At 42.7% G+C, this 22,715-nt stretch overlaps 1 protein-coding gene and 1 pseudogene across 2 annotated transcripts in view; both read right to left on the minus strand.

Annotated features, from left to right (window-relative positions):
• The window catches only part of FARP1 (FERM, ARH/RhoGEF and pleckstrin domain protein 1), a 300,177-nt gene that overhangs the window by 87,224 nt on the left and 190,238 nt on the right, over nucleotides 1-22,715 (minus strand). For both annotated transcript variants that reach the window (XM_043478278.1, XM_043478277.1), the window contains exon 3: nucleotides 15,000-15,104. In XM_043478278.1, the coding sequence (XP_043334213.1) occupies nucleotides 15,000-15,104 (105 nt within the window). The remainder of the gene's footprint in view (nucleotides 1-14,999; nucleotides 15,105-22,715) is intronic.
• LOC122447679 lies at nucleotides 17,143-17,228 on the minus strand (annotated as a pseudogene).

Raw genomic sequence — 22,715 nt, forward strand, 5'->3', positions numbered from 1 at the left:
TTTGTAGGCAACTGAAATATTTGAGGTACTTTTAGAAAGGGTCTTATAAAAAGAGAGTCACTTAGGGACTTCCCTGGCAGTCCATTGGTTAAGACTCCACACTTCCACTGCAGGGGGCATGAGTTCAATCCCTGGTCAAGAAACTAAGATCCCCCCTATTATGCAGTGCAGCCAAAAAAAAAAAAAAAGTCACTTAACATGACATTAGGCAAGACAGGGAAGAAGTGATTTCATGATTTCTATGTGCCAGGCATTGGATAGGTACTTTATACACTCTCATTTAATATTCACAACAAAATGGTTATTTTACACATGAAGGAAGCCGAGTTCAGAGAGCTTATTTATGTTGTCCAAGGTCAGACAGCTGGGATTTGACTTCAGATCCATCTGACTCCACACCTGTGTTTTTCTGCTACATAATATGATGCTCCTCTAAAAAGACTCAAAAGTTCATCTTTCTTTTTCTTAATGTCAAATCTGCATACAACTGAAATATTTCACCATCAACTATAAGACATATAGGAGCCAGATAAAATATGATACAAAAAGTTATCCAGTGTCTAGAACTCACTGCAATAAATTAATCTTCCTGCAGGCCAGCTCCTATAAGAAATGACTTTATTTTGAATTTTTGTTTGTAATAGTTTCCTTGAATGCAATTTTTCATATTGATTTTAATTGGTGGCTCAAATGGTAAAGAATCTGCCTGCAGTGCAGGGAACCCAGGTTAAATCCCATGGTTGGAAAGATCCCCTGGAGAAGGAAATGGCAACTCACTCCAGTATTCTTGCCTGGAGAATTCCAGGACAAAGGAGCCTGACAGGCTACAGTCCATGGGGTTGCAAAGAGAAGGACATGACTGAGCGACTAACTTTCTTTCTTTTCATATATGGCTATATATATGATATTAAATGTGGCTTTCTTTTTAAAAACCTATTAATTTTTAGAGAGTTCTGGTCAAACTAGAGTAACAGGAACTAGATGTATCTTCCTATGTGAAACAACAACAACAAAAAGAAAATAAAAACCATCACACCTGGAGATCTGGACACAGTGGGAAACTGAGTGATCCCCTAGGGACAAGAAACTAGAATCACAACCCTGATGCCTACACTAGCCTCTGCCTTGAGCACGTCTTCAGGATACGGTGCAGAGAGAGAGAATATTGCGGCAGCTGGAAAACGCCATGAGCTGAAGAGATGAGGCTAAGCATGCAAGGGATCAAGGCAGAGAGGGTTTGCAGGAAGTAGGAAGCACGTAGGACCGGACAGAGGGGTACCATGTAAGCAGCAGAGTACTCATCAATGCGTGCTCGTGAGGAAAGTAGCCAAGATGCGTCAAAAATTTAAAAAACAACACAGAAGGATTAGAGGGAACAGGCTTGGTGCTCACACAAGGCCAGGAGTACTACCTCTTCATACCAACCTAAGCTCTTGATTCATGAACACTGGGAAGAGTACTGAAGGGTCATCGCTAAGGAGTAGGGAATGATTCACCCCAGACCGCAGACTACACCAGTCCTACCTAACAAGAATTAAAAGCCAGTTCTGACAGGACTAAATTATTTCCAAATAACTTACATGCACCTCCCTCCCCAAACTCAGTAACATTCATAGGAATGCAAAACTACCCAGCACTCAACAATGTAAAATTCACAGTATCTAACACCCAATTAAAAAAAAACCACCAGGCATACAAAAAAGCTGGAAAATGTGACACATAATCCGACAAAACAGAAACAATCAAGTTCAATCTAGAAAGGACACAGATGTTAAAATTAGTGAAACAAAAAGGATATGAAGACAGTAAGACTTTATTCTCTATGATCACAAGGTTGAGATATGGAAGATTTTAAGAGGAATCAAACTAAACTTTGAGAGGAAGATACATAGTGTGACATAAACACACACATGCACAAGATGAGATTAACACCAGATGAAACACGGCAGAAGAAATACTAGTGAACTTGAACCAGCAATAGAAGCCATCCAAAATGAAACACAGGAAGAAAAACTACCAAAAAATTAACAGAGTGTCAGAGAACTGTAGAAAAACTTTGGGCAGCCTAATACCCATGTAATTGGGAGTCCCAAAGGAGAGGCGATGGCAGGGGAGGAGGAAAGAAATGAAAAAATATTAAAGAAATAATGATCCTAAGTTTTCAAAATTTGATGAAAACTATAAACCTACAGATCCAAGAACCTAAGCAAACCCCAAGCATAAGAACCATGAAAAAATCTATATGAAAGCACAAATTATTATATGATCAAATTATTCAAAAATAATGACAAAAAGAAAATATTTTAAATCAGCTGGAGGAAAAGAGATATTACATACAAGGAGCAAAGATAAACACAACATTAGCTTTCTTGACAGAAACAATGCAAATGAAAATGCAATGGTAAAATATTTTTCAGCATACTGAAATCATCTTAGAATTTTACACTCAGCAAAATACATCTTTCAAAAAGGAAAGCAAAATAAAAAACATTTCCAAACATGAAAGGTCAGAATTTATTATCAACAGAGCCACATAATAAGATATGTTAAAGGAAGCAGGAAATAAACAATACCAGATAAGAAATCTGTATCTACACAAAGAAATGAGGAACATCAAAATGGCAACTTCATGGTTAATATGTTTTAAGAATTCTTAAATTATTTAAGTTTCCATAGAAGGTAACTGACTGGTAATCAAGTATACTTCAATAAAAATATAACTGATTGGTAAACAAAAACAACGTAATATAGGTTTCATAATTCATGTAAAAGAAAAACTAACAATAGCGAAAAGGTTAAAAAAAAAAAAAAGGTAGAAAATGGAGTCATAATGCATGCGTGCTAAGTTGCTTCAGTCATGTTCAACTCTTCGCAAATCCATGGACTGTGGCCCACCAGGCTCCTCTGTCCGTGGGATTCTCCAGGTGACAACACTGGAGTGGGTTGCCATGCCCTCCTCCAGGGGATCTTCCCAACCCAGAGACTGAACCCAGGTCTCCTGCACTGCTGGTGAATTCTTTATCACTGAGCTATGTGAAATGAACCAGTATCACTTGAAGACAGGCTGTGATAAGTTGAAGATGAACATTACTAACCCTAACACAACCATTCAGGTTACAAGTCAAAGAGCTGTAGTTAATAAACCAATAAAAAAAGTAAAATGAAATAAAAATATTCAGTTAATCAAAAAGTAGACAGGAAAAAAGGAACAAAGAAGGATAAGACAAACAGAAAACAAATAGCAAGATGACCCCATTTTATGATATCAATGTTAAGAGTAAATGTAAATGGTCTAAACACCTATTTACAAGTAAAGATAGTCAGATCTGATAAAAAGGCAAGATCCAACTCTATGCTGACTATAAGAAACACATTGCTAATACAAATACACACACAGTTAAAAACAAAAGGATGGGGGAAAAAGCACATTATGCTAACATTAAGAACTCAAAAAAACTGAAATGGTTATAGATTATTATCAAAGTAGACATTAGACCAAAGAATATCATCAAGAATAAAAAAGGTAATTTCTTAATGGAGGAGAAGTCAGTGAATTATGAGAAAATAAAATCTTAGGTATTTATATGCTTAATAACAGAATTTCAAAATACATGAAATAAAAACTGATCAAACTGCAAGGAGAAAGAGACAAGACCACAATTATAGTTGGTGATTTTACTACCGCTCACTCAGTAACTATTAGAACATATAAGACAGAAATTCAGTAAGGACAGAGATGATTTGAACATCACTATCAACTCAGGTGGCTCAGTGGTAAAGAACCTGCCCGAATGTGGGAGATGTGGGTTCGATCCCTGGGTCAGGAAGATCCTTTGGAGAAGGAAATGGCAACACACTCCAGTATTCTTGTCTGGAAAACTCCATGGACAGAGGAGCCTTGTGGGCTACAGTCCATGGGGTCGCAAGCAAGACACTACTGAGTGACTGAACACACACACATCAACTGACATGATCTAATTGAAACAATGGGATACTGCATTCCACCCACCAAAATTTACATTCTTTTCAAGTACACATAAAACATTTACCAAAACAAACCACATTTTAGGCCACTAAAGGGATCAATCATTTAAAAGCCTTTTATGTCATACAAACTACAGTTCCCCAACAAGCAGAGAATTACATTAAAACTCAGTAACAGAAAGCACTGTGGAAAATCCCTATATTTGGAAACAAAACAACATACTTCTAAATAACACATGAGTCAAAGGGAAACCAAAGGGAAATTAGAAAGTACTTTGAAATGAAAGCGAAAACACAATAAATTAAAATTTGCGACATGCTCCTAAAAGCCTCTTAATTGAAAAACAATCCATTGGTATAGAATTCACCTACATGCAAGCTATAGGTAATTATAGATAATTCACATAAGCAAATTTTAAAAATTACAGTCTACCACTGAGAGATCATGGTTAACACTTTAAGGAAATTGTTCTCAGACCTGAGCTTGTATCCTCTGTGATGACCTAAATGGGAAGGAAATCTAAAAAGAGGAATAAATATGTATACACGTGGCCGATTCCCTTTGCTGTAAAGTGGAAACTAACACACTGTAAAGCAACTATACTGCAATAAAAATTATAAAAAAGGAAAACCACTGAAAAAAGGAATTGAGCTTGTACCCCATTCACCCTAAGAGTTTGTTAAAACATATACCATGGGGTATAACATATACCTAGAGTTCCTTATCTGGGTGAGGACCTGAGAATCCGCATTGCTAAGGTGATGCTGAATGCTGTTGCTGCTTGCGGGCCTGGGGAGTGTGATTTAAGACGCACTGCCTTCGTGCATAACCCTTCTACATCTTCTACAAGCAATGTCCCTGGATACGTACACTTCTTAAAATCCCAAATGAGGTTATATTGTTTATAACTTAGTTTTTGCTTTTTAGTCAATGATTTCTATCTTTCCATTTTGTAAACTTTTTTCCTCACCAAATACTCTGACTATACTCAAATTTTTGCATGTAAAGAATGTCCTTACTGTGATCTGTTAAAACTAACACCCAATCCAGGACCATCCTTAATATCTGCTTATGTCCCTTAAGTCTCTCTTAATCTAGACTCATCCCTTAAAAAAAAGAAAAGAAAAATGACTGCTGAAGGAACGCATGAATAAAATTTGAACTGAAAAATTGAGAATGTACTTATTTAAAAGGAAAGCTTTAAATAAAAAGGAATTAAAGACAGATCTGTAAACCAAAATATAAGATGAAATGTATAAAGGTATTTATGCACTAGTGCATTAAATTCATTAGGCAGCATTTGATATCCCAGATGTATGCAAAGCGAGCTTACCAGCTGGCGTGGTGGTAAAGAATCCATAGACACAGGTTTGATCCCTGGGTTGGGAAGATCCCCTGAAGGAGGGCATGGCAACCCAAGCTAGTATTCTTGTCTGGAGAATCTCATGGACAAAGGAGCCTGGTGGGCAGGTCCACAGGGTCAAAAAGAGTCGGACATGAACTGAAGCACTCATACATGTATGCAAAGCAAAGTTTTGGAAAAAGAACTAAGAATATTATAATGCAATGTCTGGGGCTTCAGAGGACCTTAGCTTGGAGGAAAAATTTAACCTTTGGGAACCTCTACTTTTTAAGAAGGGCTCAGCAGTAGACCTCAGGCATGGTACTCATAACACATCAACTACTCGGTTTTAACTAATTTAAAATCATTAGTTCAATTTGCACTAGCTTTGAAAAATTCAGTTCAAACGATTTCACTTGGGCATTCTGGCTACTTAATTGGATATTCCTCCTTTAATCTGCAGTTTGTTTCTTCTGTTTTAATTTTTTTCCTCCAACTTAAAACTGTCTAAAATAACACACAAGTGCTTAAAACTACTGAATGCAAATGTATAGCTTAGTGAATTATTTAGTGACACACATTCTTGTATCAACCAAGTCAAGAGACAGAACTCTGTCAGCCAACCAGCCATCTTATCCTAAAACCAACCCCCTCCTTCTAAAAGGAACCACTATCTAGATTTTTACAATAACCATCTACATTTCTTGATGTTTCACTTCATCAAGTGGTACATCTCTATATACTAGTGTTTATTCTTATTTTCAAAAATGTTATGTCATTCAAGCGTCTTTTCACCTATAGGTTCTTCCTCTATCCCTCTTTTCTTTATAGTAAATCTATTGATCTGTGGAATTTCCCAGAGCCTGGATTTTGCAGATTGCATATACTCAAGGGTATCATTCAACATGTTCCTCCGTATTGAGTGCAAATTTGGCAGCTGGATCCAGCTGGTCTCTTTGGTAAGGCTATATACATGGTGTGTTGGGCACTTACGGTGTTATTTTAAGTATGACTGTGATATATTTCTGTTACTCATTTTTATGTGAAAACTGTTTTCTAACCTTTTGAGATGGTTCATGGTAGCTTTCCTAACCTCCCAGAGCTTTCTCTTCTACTGATTTTGGGCCATGTTTGTTTTTTTTTCCCCTTTTAATGGCAGCTTGCTTTCTGAGATTGCCTGGCTCTGTTTCCCTCCTCTATTATTCCTCTCTATTGCCCCTACCTGACTCAATTTCAGTCTCATTCTCCATAGTTTGGCCTAAGTGATGGCCTGTTCTGGGGGATGAGTTACTCCAGCTCACTGGAGCTGGACCGTTCCAGCCTCTTCAGAGCTCCCGATTTCCACTGTTCTTCTCAGACTGTCCCCTGTGGTTTCTAGTGGCTCTTTGAGGGTTCCCTTCTTTGGTCCATCGAGTGCCCTACTGCTCCCCGCTATTTCCTCCCGTGCAGGCCCTGACACAGCACACAGACCTCGTGTCCGACTGATGCTTTGCTTCTGGTTACTTGTACTTCGGGGTCTAGGACTTACACTCTGACACCTAGCTTTGCCATAAATGTGGTTCATGGCTGTTCTGATTTTGCCAAGTAGCTGTTTTTATGTGGGATTTTGGGTTTGTGAAGATCCAAAAACGATGATTCCACTTCCATCTTCTCAAGACTATCCATTTTAGAAAGCTATTTCCTCTGTATTTTTTTTTTTTAACCAAATTAAGATGAGGGTCTTCATTACTCACATACTGTGGGGTTAGATGACTGCCATTAGAGTTTGTCACTCACAGTCTCCAGGAGGACGAGACACGGCACAGCGTGCAGGGCCACGTGGGGAAGCACCAGGGTCGGAAGCAGAAAGAGCAAGCACCAAGCATGAGCAGGAAGCGCTACTGTGGCTTCCATGGGGAAAGGCAAGCTAAGTCAGGGTGAGGAGCTTAGGGCTGGGGAGCTTGAGCCATCTTAGTGGGCTCGGGGGTGTAGGGCCATCTCTAGGTGTCTAATAACTGGAATAATTATGGGAAACGAATTCTGTCTTCTGAAGCATAAGAGCCAGACGGAAAAGGGGGTTTGGGCTCTGGATTCATTCATTTGCATGTTGGAGGTGTGCTGGCAGGGGAACCATTTGCCATCTCTAAGAACTGGCCTGCTCTGGGAAGGGCAGTCTTTTCTTGTTCAGCGAGGCCCCAGATGCTGAAGCATCAAGAACACAGAAGATAAGAAAATACTGAAGGAAAAAAAAAAAAAATCAGTGGTTCTTAGGGGTTCAGAGGGAAGAGAGGGCTCAACACAAAGAGTAGAGGGGATTTTTAGGGCAGTGAACTATTCTTTATGGTATTGTAAGGATGGATATATGTCATCACACATTTGTCAAAACCTACAGAAGGCACAACATGAAAAATGAACCCTAATGTGAACTTGGAACTGTAATAATAATGGATCATCACACTACTAATGTAAGATGCTAATTAGAGGGGACACTGTGTATGGAGAGACAGCACTTGACTTTCTGCTCAATTTCTCTGTGAACATAGAGCTTTTCTAAAAAATGAAGCCTATTAAATAAAACACAAGATGATAACAAACAAAAACCTCAGGTAGCTTTCTTCCAGTCTAAGAAATGGAAGAGTATCCACAGCTGTATTTTTCCAGCAAGTTGTCCTTCCCCCCAAGTCTCTACTGGAGGAAAGCTTTGCCTCCTCCGGGACCTGCCTTGGCACCACAGGGCTGCCCTGGGTGGTCACTGGGCTGCTCTACCACCCCACCTCTGCTGGCTTCCCAAACTTTCATCTGTTCCTAAGCCTGCAATGTTCTTCATCCTTTACTCCTCGCATGTTCTGTAAGGAGCCCCTCCTGGTCTCAGATGTCCAGAGCCCCTCAGGAAGAAGCAAGGTCACAAGACTGCAACTAAACATAGATGAAGGATATCTCCCCAACCCAAGAAGAGCTGGACAAGGAGCAGTAAGTGATGCTGTCATCCCAAGTAGCTGCGCTCTGTGACCTCAAGCCCCAGAAAGCATGCTTGCTGCTATGGACTGAATTGTGTTCTTCAAATACCTGTGTTGAAGCCCTAACCCCCCAATGTGGCTGTACCTAGAGACGGGGGTCTTTAGAAGGTAATTAAGAATGTGGCTCTATCTAAAGATGGGGGTCTTTAGAAGGTAATTAAGGCTTACTGAGGTCATGTTGGTGGGGCCCTGATCTATTAGGATTGTAGCCTTGTAAGAAGAGAAAAAGAGATCTCTCTCTCTGCTGCTTGAGCACACAGTGAAAAGGTGGCTGTTGATAAGCAGAGTCCTCACTAGAATCTGATTATGCCGATACCTGGACCTCAGACTCTAATACTTAGAGAAATGAAACGTCTGTTGTTCAAGCCATCCAGTCTTTGGTATTCTGTTATGGCAGCCTGAGCTAAGACACCTGCCAATGGCAAAACTTTTTTTCCTGGCATAAAGAAGATTATAAAATGAATGAGAGATTCTTCCTGAGCTTTGAAAGTGAAAGTCACTCAGTCGTGTCTCTTTGTGACCCCATGGACTGTATAGTCCATGGAATTCTACAGGCCAGAATACTGGAGTGGGCAGCATTTCCCTTCTCCAGAGGATCTTCCCAACCCAGGGACTGAACCAGGGTCTCCTGCATTGCAGGCGGATTCTTTACCAACTAAGCCCAAGCTTTACCAGTATCTATTTTATACAAAACTAGGATTTTTTTTTATCAGGTCTCTGAGCATCATAAGTTTCATGAAAGATGGGGAAGCAGCCTCACTGGTTTCTGAGCTAGAATGCAAGAAGAAAATCCAACAGATATCTGAGTGTCGTGCTATGCCAGAAATTCTGCTGGGCTCATTATTGTAAAGCATCTGAAGAATTCCCATGATAACCTTGTAAAACAGTCATTTATTAATCCCAGTTTTCAGATAAAGCACAAAAATCAAAGACATTCAGAATCTACCCAGCTGCTAAATGACAAAGCAAAGGTTTAAACAGTATTTACAGGCTATAACACAGAGCCGTTCACACTCTGCCCAGTAACCACAAGATAAATCTTAGACACACACCCATCTCTGCTGCCAGCCGTGCACGGCTCTTTGCAGTGGGAAGATGCAGCAAGCGCAACAAGTGAGGCAGAGAGAACTTGCAACACCTGAGACAGGTCTGCCTGTGACTCATGGGCATCCAGTCCACACTGAATTCGCTCATTGTAAAACGTGGATGATAAAATACCTACCTCAGAGAAATGTTGTAAAGTAGAGATTGGTAAACCAAGGCCTATGGGCCAAATCCAGTCTATGATCGGTTTTGCTACAGTCCAAGAGCAATCACGGGCTTTTAAGTGGTTGGGGAAAAAAATAGTAGCAATATATTTCATGACATGTGAAAACTCTATGACATTCAAATGTCCATGTCCATACATAAAGTTTTATTGGAACCCAACCACCACTATCTACGTACATTATCCATGGCTGCTTTGCATAGCAGTGGCAGAGCTGAGGAGTCGCCCCAGAGATGGTACAACCTGCAAAGCCTAATGTATTTATTCTCTGGCTCTTTTTGCCAACCCCTAAGGTGAAGAACAAGGAGATCAAACTAGTCCATCCTAAAGAAAATCAACCCTGAATAGTCACTTGAAGGACTGATGCTGAAGCTGAAGCTCCCATACATTGGCTACCTGATGCAAAGAGCCGACTCATTGGAAAAGACCTTGATGCTGGGAAAGATTAAGGGTAGGAGGAGAAGGGGACGACAGAGGATGAGATGGCTGGATGGCATCACCGACACGACGGACATGAGTTTGAGCAAACTCTGGGAGATAGTGAAGGACAGGGAAGCCTGGCGTGCTGTAGCTCATGGAGTCGCAGAGAGTCAGACACGACTGAACAAGGTGAAGAACAAACAAGGTGCATTTAAGTTAATAGCAGAGTGCATGGCACACCGTAGAAGTTCAAGGACAGTGAGCTCTCTGAGTCCACTGGTAACCCAACCTCTCTGACCTTTACCAGCCTTCAGACTCTACATACCCATTAGCTGGCATATTAGGTAGAGGGTCTTGATTCCTAAGATCCATAGTGTCCCTGCCATGGGAAGGCAAATCAATGGTGGGGAAAAAAGCTGATTAAAAGATTTCTCTGCTCCTATAGGGCAGTCCCATGGGTCAGCTGCTGGACTCAAGGACAACATGGGCCTGACTTGAATGTAAACATAGCAATCAACTCTATTAAAAGACAAGCCACGGGGCAAGTCTCATTGAGCACAGAGCACAACTGATTACTTACTAATTATCACTGGTTTATTCCCAGTCTCAAGAAACACATCTTAGACAGTGGAATGCATTCATTTTTAAGTGCTTAAGCTTTTTCAAACCCTTACTATGAAGAATGCCCTGATGTGGGCTATTTAATGATAGAAATGAAATGAAGAGAAAAGCGTGGAAGGCTGAGCTGCAATGCGAGTTGCCTGGCCTTACCACCTCGGGACAAAGGTTCACAACTTTGCATGCTGGGGACCTTGGGGGAACAATTAGTTTCCCACAAACCACATACAGATAAATAAACAAAATCAGTAGTGACAGACAGCCCAGGTCTGGGCATTTGAGACCAAACACGCTTCCTGTTGGGCTTCCCAGACGGCGCTAGTTGTAAAGAACCCGCCTGCCAATGCAGGAGACACAAGAAATGTGAGTTCGACCTCTGGGTTTCGAAGATCCCCTGGAGGAGGGCATGGCAACCCATTCCAATATTCTTGCCTGGATAATCCCATGGACGGAGGAGTCTGCAGGGACCACAGTCCACAGGGTTGCACAGAGTCAGACATGACTGAAGCGACTTAGCACACGTGCAAGCTTCTTGTTGGTTTGTCAGGTGTGTGAGCAGCCTCCCAGATGAAGCCGGGCAGAGGTAATAATCATGACAGTAGAATTAATAATGACAACACGCCCATGTTCACTGCAGCATTATTCGCAATAACGGGGAAGCAACCCAAATGTCCATCAACAGATGAGTGGGTAAGCAAAATGGAATCGAGCCAACGATGGAATAGTATTCAGCCTTGAAAAAGGAAGGACATTCTGACACATGCTTCAACATCGATGGACCTTGAGGACATCACGCTAGGTGAAATAAGCCAGACACAAAACAACAAATATTGTGTGATGCCACTTACATGAGCTATCTAAAGTGATCAAACTCACAGAAACAGAAGGTAGAATGGTGATCACCAGGGGCTGGGGGGAGGAGGAAAGGAAGTAGTTATTGATTAGGTTCAGAGTTTCAGTTTTATACAATGAAAGTCCTCTCTATTGCACAACAATGAATATACGTCACACTACTGTACGGCACATTTACTTAAAAATGGCTAAGATGGTAAATTTCGTGGTACCTATTTTTGACCATAGTGAAAAAAATGGTAATGATGATAATGACAATAAAGTTTTATTGAAATCAAATCCATGCCCTTCATTTACACTATGAGGGGCGAGCTGAAGAGCTGGAGTAGGAACACTGGTGTGTAAAGTCTATTCTAGCATTCACTATCTGGCCCTTGACAAACAAACATCTGCTGCTCCCTGCCTTAGAATGTGGGCCTTGTTCACTCTTGTGTCCACAGGAACTAGAGCACTCTGATGGATGGTAAGCTCTCAGGCAGTGGCCTATATTTGTAACAATTAGCTTCTATGTCTTGAAGCCATCATTAATGGGTTTAGTGAATTTTGCAATTGAACACACTCCAAAACAATATAATAAGCACACAGTGAAATCATAAAAATCAAGCTTAATAAAAGCTGAAACAAGTCATCCCTGAAAGATCAACAGGTTCGTAAACCCTAGCAAAAGAGAAGCACCCACAGCCAATACAAAAGGCGCTGAGCTTGCGGTCAGATGTGGTTAGAATCCTAGCTCTGCTGATAGCTAATTGGTTGGCCCAGAAATGGAACAATCCTCTTGCTATCCAGTCTTGGTACCCTCACCACTGCTAATTTACAGTTGAGAAAAGAAACTTCAGGAGGACCAGAACAGGCTAAGACTGGAGTCAGGAAAACCACTGGAACTCTGAGTAATGCAGGCAGGTTGTTACAAATAATGAGAACAAATCTTCAGGTGTTGTGAGAATCATTACTGTAATACAAAACAAGTTTAAGAAACACTGGTCCACTGAACTTGCTACATGGTATGATAATTATTTGTTTCCTTATCAACTTTCCCAAGCAGGCACTTCTAATGACTGGAAACAGTAACTACTGATGGCAAGCAGTCCCTTCATAGCATGTGTCTTCTACTGTATGAGGTGTGATGCTGGACTTGGCAGTGGCACAAATAATTGTTAGATGCATAAATGAATGTGGAATTAGATGTGGCCCCTCTGTGGTCATTTGTCATATTGGAAAGAGGACTGGGAGTCAGGGCAGCTTTGATTCAATGTAAGCACCAGAAAATGGCCAAGAAGGCTCAGTTGTGTCCAACTCTTTGCGACCCCATGGACTATACAGCCCATGGAATTCTGCACGCCAGAATACTGGAGTGGGTAGGCTTTCCCTCCCTTCTCCAGGGGATCTTCCCAACCTAGGCATCAAACCCAGGTCTCCCACATTGTGAGTAGATTCTTTACCAGCTGAGCCACAAGGGAAGCCCAAGAATACTGGAGAGGTAGCCTAACCCTTCTCCAGAGGATCTTCCCAACCCAGGAACTGAACCAGGGTCTCCTGCATTGCAGGCGGATTCTTTACCAACTGAGCTACCAGAGAATCCCAGAAGGCTTAGAGGTTAGAAGTATATTGAGAAAACATAGTTTGTACCCATCTTTAAATACATGTTAGATCCCCTAGTCTTCTAGCGACAGTTCTCTTTCTACACCATAAATCAGATCATGTCACTCTCTCTTTAAAATGCATTAACAGCTTCCCAAACATATTGACTCAGTACAGAGCTGTGCCGTCCCCACACACGTGACCACCAAGCACTTGAAATACGGCTGGTCTGGCTGTGACTGTCACATACATATCGGACTCAAAAACTGAGCAGGAAAAAAAAAATGTAAAATCTCCTATTCATAGGTTTTGATGTTGATTTCATGTTGAAATGATAATGATTTGGGATGTTTTATATCAAATTAAATAGGCTATTAATTCCACTTCTTACAAACTTTTAAAACATTAACTGCTAGAAAAACTGAAATAAAGTTTGTGGCTCGTATTCTATTGCTGCTGGGTAGTAACGGTACAGAAAGCCCTTTCAGATAGACCCGGCTCCCTGCTCACTTTTCAGTGTTCTGCTCACCTCCTTCAGCAGAGCCCTCCTCCACCTACCTCTACACTTCAGCCTCATCCACAGGTTCCTGAACAGCCTACTTGCTACCTGGGCTTTGGGCATCTGGTGCCCCCCTCCCTGGACCACCCTATGAGGTCAACTCCTACTGGCCTCAGAGGACTCAGTTTCACAGTATCTGGGAAGGATTTCCTGAACACAAATGTCATCTGCTGTCCCCGGTGCCCCACGGCCCCTGCTTCCAGTGGGCGGTGTGCCACATGTCTTGAACTGGCCACTGACTCAGTTTGATTGTTGTGGTTGTTGAGTCGCTCAGTCGTGTCCAACACTTTGTGACCCCATAGACTGGCCCACCAGGCTCCTCCATCCATGGGATTCTCCAGGCAAGAATACTGGAGTGGGTTGCCATTTCCTTCTCCAAAGACTCAATTTGATGCCCCACCTGGATCCTACATTTTCTCCATCTCACTCCTGTTGGGCCTCCAATGGCCAGAAAAGTTCTAGGCACTCAGTGTGGACTGAATGAAAAGGTAAATAGAAATGTAGTCAATAAACTTACACCCTAAAAGGGTGCCTCATAAGAGGCAGACTAGGATACAACCTTGAGAAAGTGCCATCAGCCAAAAAAGAAAAAGTAACAATGAGTTCTATTCTAAACTTTGGGATCAAGTCAAGAAAACCTTTTTAAAGACCTGCATGACATATTTAGCAAACTTCAAATGTTTGATCAACAACAATACTCTAAAGCAGGCAACTATACTCCAATAAAAATTAAAAAAAGGCTTGAGCTCATAGATGATACAATTCTGTGCTTCTGGATCTGAACTGAGATAAATCCTTGACCATGAATGCAAACACAAATGCATCAGTATGTTCACTGGAGCATCATTTGTAACAGCAAACAATTCAGTACAATCTAAGTATCCCACCCTTTACAGCAAAAATTGTTAAGTGGTGGTATATTCATTCAGGGGAATAGTACAAAACCATGAAAAGGAAAGAAGTAGACTCTCTGTGCTGAAAGGAGAGTTCCTTTATCACCATTCCTATATCTCAGATATAGGAATGGTGTGTGGGTGGGGTATAGGGCACTGTGTGTTGTTTCTTCACATTATCATATTTCAAAACTATGTGTTTGTGTGCACATATACAGACTTTTACAGGAAGGATAGACAAGACATTGGTGATGGCGGTTCCCGGAGGGAGAGGTAGGAGGAGAGGGTGAGAGAGAGGTAGCCTGCATCGCGTATTCTCTGTGAACTTGCTAATCATGCGCACACATTACTTTCAAAAACAGATCATCAAGGGCTTTCTGGGCACTTTTTCTGGTGTACACTTCCGTCAGGCCCAGAAAGGTCCCGATTACTTCCCTCTCTCAAGTCGAACAGATGGTAAAATAGCAACGTCTCAGGGACATCACCTACCGTGATCTTCTTGTGGTCGGGAAACTCGAGGCCAAAATAGTCCCCCTCCACGAGGTTGAGGTGGTTGCACACTGCGTCCAGCAGCACTTTCCCGGGGGCTCTTTGCTGGGAACAGAAAGAGCAGGAGTTACGCCCGCTGAGACAGGCAGCCACGGAGGCAAACCAGGGCTCCCACTGCAGGAGGCCTCTCGTTCCCGGGTCTGTGACAGCTCCCCACCCACCACCCTGTGACACCCAGGCCACCAGCCCCGTCCGTGCACACCGCTGGTTCCCGCCCCGTGTTGCTCTCATGCTTAGAGGCTGATCTCTGCCGTCTTCTCCTCACCCCGATGCCAGGCACTACGCCCCTTAAAAAAATGGACCCATACCATATGATATCACTTGCATGTGGAATCCAAAATTGACACAAATGAACTTATCTACAAAACAGAAACAGACCCTCAGAGAACAGACTTGTGGGTGCCGAGGGGAGGAGGTGGATTGGGAGTCTGGGATTAACAGATGCAAGCTACGATAGAGGGGCCGGGGAGACAAGGTCCTGCCGTAGAGCACAGAGCACTCTATTCAATCCCCTGTGATGAACCATCGTGAGAAAGAACTGTGTATTTATGTATAACCAACCCTTTGCTGTACATCAGGGATTTGGGGTAGGGGAAAGCACAACATTGTAAAATCAACTTCAGAACACAGTTTAAAAAATACACTTTATTTTTTAGAGCTGTTTACAGAAGGCTGAGCAGGAAGTGTGCACCCAGAGTTCAAGTGCATGCCAGGTACCCGCCACACCCAGGGTCTCCTCTTACTGACACCTTGGATTAGTGCAGTACATTTCCTACAACTGTCGAGCCAACATTAATATTAATACATACCACCACGCGAAGACCACAGCATACATGAGGATTCACTCTGTGTCTATAGTTTTATGGGTTTTGACAAAGGCCTAACATCATAAAGCCCCCATCACAGGATCACACGGGCGAGTTTCATCAGCCCTAAACATCCACTGTGCTCCCCTCTTCCACCCCTCCTCCTTCCCCTACCCTGAACCCCTGGCAACCACTGATCTTTTTACGGTCTACAGTTTTGCCCCTTCCACAATGTCACATAGCTAGAATTGTACAGTCTGGAGATTTTCCAGATTGGCGTTTTTTCACTTAAGTGTCATGAATTTAAAATTCCCCCCATTCTTGTCATGGCATGCTCATCATTTCTTTTTATTGCTGAATAATATGCCACTGCCTGAGTGGACTACAGTTTGCTTATCCATTCACTTACTAAAAGATATCTCGGTTGCCCAAGTTTGAGCAATTATGAATAAAAAAGTTGCTACAAATATTATTTGTGTGCAGTTTTGCGTGGATGGAAGCCTTTATGATCCTGCACCCATTTTGTGACAGCTGAAAGCGTGTCCCTGGTTCCTCTCCCTTCCCAACAAATGTAGCAGAATGCATGGCTTTCTTCTGTAGACTTTGCACAGGCTCATCTAGACTTCATATGCATGAGCGTAAAAGCCATAGGTTATGTTTTTTTCTATTTATTTAAATTAAAAAGAACTTTTTTTTACAATGTTGTGTTGGTTTCTGTCATACAACAAAGTCAGAAAGAGAAGAGATAGAGTGTTTTTAAGACCATAGGTTCTTAATCACCTTACCCAGGATGCCCAGTGAAAGAACAAATGAATACAATCACTCGTTCCACTGTATTCTAGTCATATATAGCTAAGTATCCACAAGTCTGTGTCTCTAATGAAACTCTGGGCTACATGGTCACCCTTCTGTTCCTACTGGCAGAGTCCCTGGCACTCCTTCAATGTCTGCTGAAATCCATATTACACATACATATTCTATACCTTGAGTCTATAGTGAAAGGGAAAACGATATGCAAGAACCCATTTTCTACCCCCGACAGCTTAGGATCATACGCCTTGCTTTCTTTTCACTCTCTGGTCAATTCTCAAAGGAAAGAAAGTGAAAGTAAAAGTCACTCAGTCCTGTCCAGACTACAGTCCATGGAATTCTCCAGGCCAGAATACTGGTGTGGGTAGCCTTTCTTTCTCTAGGAGACCTTCCCAACCCAGGGATCGAACCCAGGTCTTCCGCATTGCGTGCGGATTCTTCACCAGCTGAGCCACGAAGGAAGCCCAAAAAATATGGAACACTTCACAAATCTGCATCACCTGCTAATCTTCTCTGTATCGTTCCAATTTTAGTATATGCGCTGCTGAAGCGAACACCAATTCTTAAAGACCCACTTGCAAAACAGATGCAATTCCACCACACAGATCAAACCCAGCAAGAAAAAATGTTTCAAAGACCTTGTCATCTCCAGTTACTGGTTTTATACTTTCACCTCCCTTCTGCGAAGAACAGAGCAATTTAGGAGCCAATTAGTAACCCAGGAGACTAAAGGCAGTAGGAGTCAGACCCTGACAAGCACAACAGGCATATCCATTAGGCTGCCCGGTAGCGTGACCTGAGCAGCCAGCGATAAAGCATCTCTCTCTTTTTTAAACAGACACCACTTTATGCTCCTATGTTCCTCGCTGGAATTCGGAAGATGCTCACAGCTAGCTAAAGGCATGCGGTAGTCTCCATGCATAATCTCAAATTCACAAGGCTCTAGACATTGAATGCCTGGTCCAAAGGAAACTGGGAGAGTTGTCGCAATTACCCCGATGGCACAACTAACACGTGATGGTGTGTAAACCCCATTCATGTCAGTCAAACAGATCCCCGCCGCCCTATCCAGCACACACGTGTGTGTCCAACTCTGTGACTGTAAGGACTGTAGACCACCAGGTTCCACTGCCCATGCGCGCGCACACACACACACACACACACACACACACACCCTGCATTTATCCAGTGTTAACAGCTGCATGGATTACTGGTCACCCATCTTTTTTCCCACCTCTCTGGCAGAGCAACATCATACTGAGAGCACTTGGGAATTCACTAGTCAGGCCCACGGGGTCCTTGGATTCAAATTCTCACACCTGCCTCCACAGAGTTACATGAAGAACTTAGACACAGCTCCTTGTTCGAGGGCCTCCTCTCCATCCAGTAGAATCTGCAGAGACCAGCTAATAATACCATGATAGGAATGGGTTGGGCGCTGAGAAGTTGTAGAGAAATTCCTGTATCGTTAAGTTTTTTTTTAAAGAGAAGACCACATTCTAGTTTCACAATTCTTCTTTCTCACCATTCTTGACATTTCCTACTTGTCTTAAAATGCAGCACCAGTTATCTGACCAGCTGGCAAGCACTGTCTTCCAAAGAATTCCTGGAACTAAGTGAATTTGATAACTTCATCTAGATTTACAGGGGCTGGGAAACGAGACTTTACAATTCAACGCTGAAAGTCCAAACAAGTTTAAAAAAATCATAAATCAGCATACAATGGACAGCTTTATAGAATGATGTTCAACTAAGCACTTGGTGGAACATACCGAGGAGAGAGAGTATTACCGCTGAATTAGGTCCTTGGCGGAGTCAACAGGGACTTATGTGACCATACTGAGCACACGCTGATAATAAGAAGAGGCTGGAAATAGGTGTTTGGAGTCAATCCAGTTAATACATGATATAAGCCTCGTCTCAAGTCTTAAAGATTTCCTTAAGATTTATTGCTTTGTACAAATCTTTGACACAAAATGACTTTTCAATGGGACCCCAGTTTTTATACAGGGAGAAGTTAATTTCAAATTTGGGCTTCCCTGGTGACTCAGACGGTAAAGAATCTGCCCACAAATGCAGGAGACGCAAGAGATGAAGCTTTGATCCCTGGGTTGGGAAGATCTCCTGGAGAAGGGAATGGCTACCCACTCCAGTTTTCTAGCCGGGAGAATTCCATGGAAAGAGGAGCCTAGTGGGCTACAGTCCATGGGGTCGCAAAGAGTCAGCCATGACTAACACTTTCATACTTTTCACTTGACTGATATTCTAGCTCTTAAAATTGGCCTGTAAAATAGATGCCTTTAATGCATTATATGAATTCTCCTGTCAACACCGGCTATCTTCAGGGATATAAGGAAAGCCAGTATGTAGCGTTACTAGAAAGTATTTCTAAGGGATGGAATGCAGTCAGTACATGACAACTGCATGGGAAAATGGACGTGGCATTAACGTCTCAATGTACACCAGGCAGCTGTGCCTGAAATGTTTCTAGACATCACAACAGCAAAGTTCAGGGACCCTATTCTCTTCTAGGAGTTAGTGTAGAAATGTCTGGGTTTCATTAATGCACCCAGAGCTGAATTCAGCTTCAGAGGAGGCACCTCAGAGAAGGGAAGCCAGAGAAGTTTCATCCACATTCTTTAAGAAAAGTTATCCCCTCCTTTCTTCCAACAGTGGATTCACTCCATTAATCCTCAACATCCTTCCTTTATGCTCATCTCCAAGGAATTCTTTGAACTTCACATTATAAGGAATTCTACTCAAAAATCACACCACAGAATGTAAAATGGGTGGTTGCATAACCCTGTGAATGTACTTAACACCTCTGAATTGTACACTTAAAAATGGCTAAATTGGTAAATCTTTTGCTGTGTTCATTTTACCAAAATTTAACAATGCAGAAGAGAGAAGACCAGAAAAGAAAAAAGTTAAACAGAGGATGGTATTCATATCTACAAATGATCCAAGAGGGTTACTCACAATAGAGCCTGTTTAAAAACTATTTTTAAGAACAACAAAATAAAGAGTCCACTTCCTTTATATTAGATCTTAGAATAACACGGAGGGCGGTAGGACCCAGCTCAAGATGAGAGGTCGCGAAGAGCCTTATCACGTGGGGAGAATGAGCGAATATCCATGCGTGTGACGAAAGGGCTGTTAGTATTTGACAGCACAAAGGGCGCTTTTACCTGTCTGGCAAAACAAAACAAAAAACAAGGCATGATATGAACATTGTTGGGAGTAACCACAAACTGTGCGCCTGGGACAGGCTTGGCAGTAGACGGATGTGGGGACTCAACAGCTCCAAGTCCCCCAGCCCTCTGCTGCTAAAACAAACCTGTGGGTGGGTCAATACCGTCTGGACGCGAGGAAAGGCAGCAAAAGCACTGATGAGGCTGGCAGAACACAGAGAAAAGACTCTCAGAACATTCATTTGTAAAGGCACTTTCTCAAAGAGTGGCTTACTTTAAGAAACACAGAGACTTACATTTACAACTGCACAGATGATCACACACGAGGAAGGAAAACCACGTCACGGAGGCATCATTTGAAAACCTATACATGTTAATAGTGGTGAACATGAAAGGGACCTTACAATGAATGTTTTTCTAACTGTTCCCAAGTGTTTCTCTTGGGGCTGAGAGGCCAGACCTCTGAGACTCCCGGAGCCTCTAAGAAACTCAGAGTCTGGCCGACCCCACACATGGCCAGTCTGGATTGAAACAGTCCAGAAGTGGACTCCTTACAGAGAAGAAACCAAATAGTAATTATATGTTATATCTGAGAGAACAAACTGGTGATTAGTGAAACCACATAATCAAATTTTGATCACTTTTTCTTATTGGCTACTTTCAATTATGCTCCAAGAGGCATGTGAATTTTAATCTGACGCACAAATAAGGTGGCTGATTGCTTACTGGCGTCCCCACTGTTTTCTCCATTTTGAACAGGCTTTTCATGGAATCCTATAAAATTAAATTTTAGGAGGAGGCTTACATTCTTGGGGAGTGTCTGGCAACGAAGCGCTGAATAATAAATGGTATGAATTCACACACAGCTTTAAGCTATTAAAAATGGTGAATCAAAGTTGCTTTGGTTTATTGTGCCTTTAAAATACGTCTGTGCCTTCAGGTTATTTCTGTCACATCAAGTTTTATGAGGAAGTATTTTCTTTCTCCTCTAAAAGAATAAAGACAATTCTTTCTGGGTTGGGAGTCTGTCTTCCATACCCTCCCCACCTCCTCCGCGGCGCTGAACAAAGGAGTCACCTCACTTGATACAAGCTAACGTCTGCCTTGCTGAAATAATCTCATAGATGGAAATGGATGAAGATAACATTTGACCAAGTTCACAAAATGTGCCTCTGCTGAGGTTTCAGAGAGCGGTTTCTGGGAAGTATTTTGTTTTTCTCTCATTTGGGATTAACGTAACCATGACAACCAGGGCATGCTCTTCTCCCGCAAGAGGGAAAGGCTCTCTCAAAGCCCTCGGTCCCTTTTTCCTACCATTACTACCCATTAGAACATTGTTCAGATTTCCACAGCCCAATAACCCTCTACACAGGCACTGTTAACACCGCAAATTCTCCTTCTGGCCCTTTGGCAGGTTTTGAACAGCTGGGTGGAAGTATTAATAGCTACGATGGCTTAAGAAGCCTGGGGTACATTTGTCAAGTGAGTAGCCACATACAGGCACTGTGCTAGGGGCTGAGGGAATGCAGATCAATTCAACACATCTCTCTCTCTCTGAATCAAGGGTCAGACACTAAAGCGACAAAGGGACTAAATTAGGATGTATGGTAAGTGCTAAGTTAGACACACACACACACACACACATGCAAAGTGCATGCACACCCTGATGTCATTTCATAGAAGGATACTAATCCTGTGTGATCAGGGCTACACACTTAAGACCTCATTTGGCCTTACCTCCACCTCCTTATTTCAAATACAGCCCCACTGGGGGTCGGGGTGGCCATGAAAGAATTATGGAAAGCGGGGACACCCTGCTTTTCATAATGTACATGGAGTCGTGAAAGGTACATGGTACATGCCCAAGGTACATGGGGTCATGAAAGGACTGGAGATGCTGTCAACTCCTTAGAGTCCATGGGTGAAAGAAAGAAAACTCTTGACTGCAAAGTATGTAGCCAAGAGCCTGGCACGGAACACGAGTTCTCTGGTACCGTAGCTTCCACTGCAATGGGGAAGTGCTCGCTGGCAGAATAAAGGGCAGGGGGACGGGCTGACAGTGAGGAGGACGTCCCACTGCCCAGCCCCAGGGGCATGTCTCTGCGTTGTCGTGGGATGGAAAGCCCATCTATGCGCTGCTGCGTGTGTGACTGTGTCCCCAAGGGCAGAGTCCAGAGTTGGGTGGCTTCCTCTGCCCTAGAATATCACTGGAAGTGACCAGGGCAGTGCCTCTCCCATCTGTGGGCCCAGCGATCACCTGAGGGCCCTGGTAAGCTCCAGGGGCTGATTTGGGAGGGCTGGGGTGAACCCTGAGAGTCTGCACGTCTAAGAAGCTCTCAGGGATGCTGCAAAGGCTCTGCTTTGAGAGCAAGGTGCCAGTCATATCGCTACATGGACATGGGCCTCATCGGGTGGCTCAGATGGTCAAGAAAAGCCCAGTGCAGGAGACCCGGGTTTGATCCCTGGGTCAGGAAGATCCCCTGGAGAAGGGAACGGCTACCCACTCCAGTATGCTTGCCTGGAGAATCCCACGGACAGAGGAGCCTGGTGGGCTACAAGTCCAAGGGGTCACAAAGAGTCAGACGCAACTGAGTGACTAACACTCACTCACTCACTCACCAGGCGGGGCTGGCCCACTTGCAGGTCTCTGGCTCCAATCTCCATTTGGGGATAACTTCAAGCTTGAGACTCAACCATAGCAAAAAATACCAAACCTACTGTTATGTGCTGAAATGTGTCTCAAAAATAAATAAATAAATAAAGTGAACTGATGGTAAAAAATAAATAAATAAATAAAGGCAATATGCAGTTCCAGTTTGACCCTGGATAGAATCTTGAGATAAGGAGGA

This window comes from Cervus canadensis, chromosome 9 (assembly GCF_019320065.1).
Source record: "Cervus canadensis isolate Bull #8, Minnesota chromosome 9, ASM1932006v1, whole genome shotgun sequence".
Lineage (NCBI taxonomy): Eukaryota > Metazoa > Chordata > Mammalia > Artiodactyla > Cervidae > Cervus > Cervus canadensis.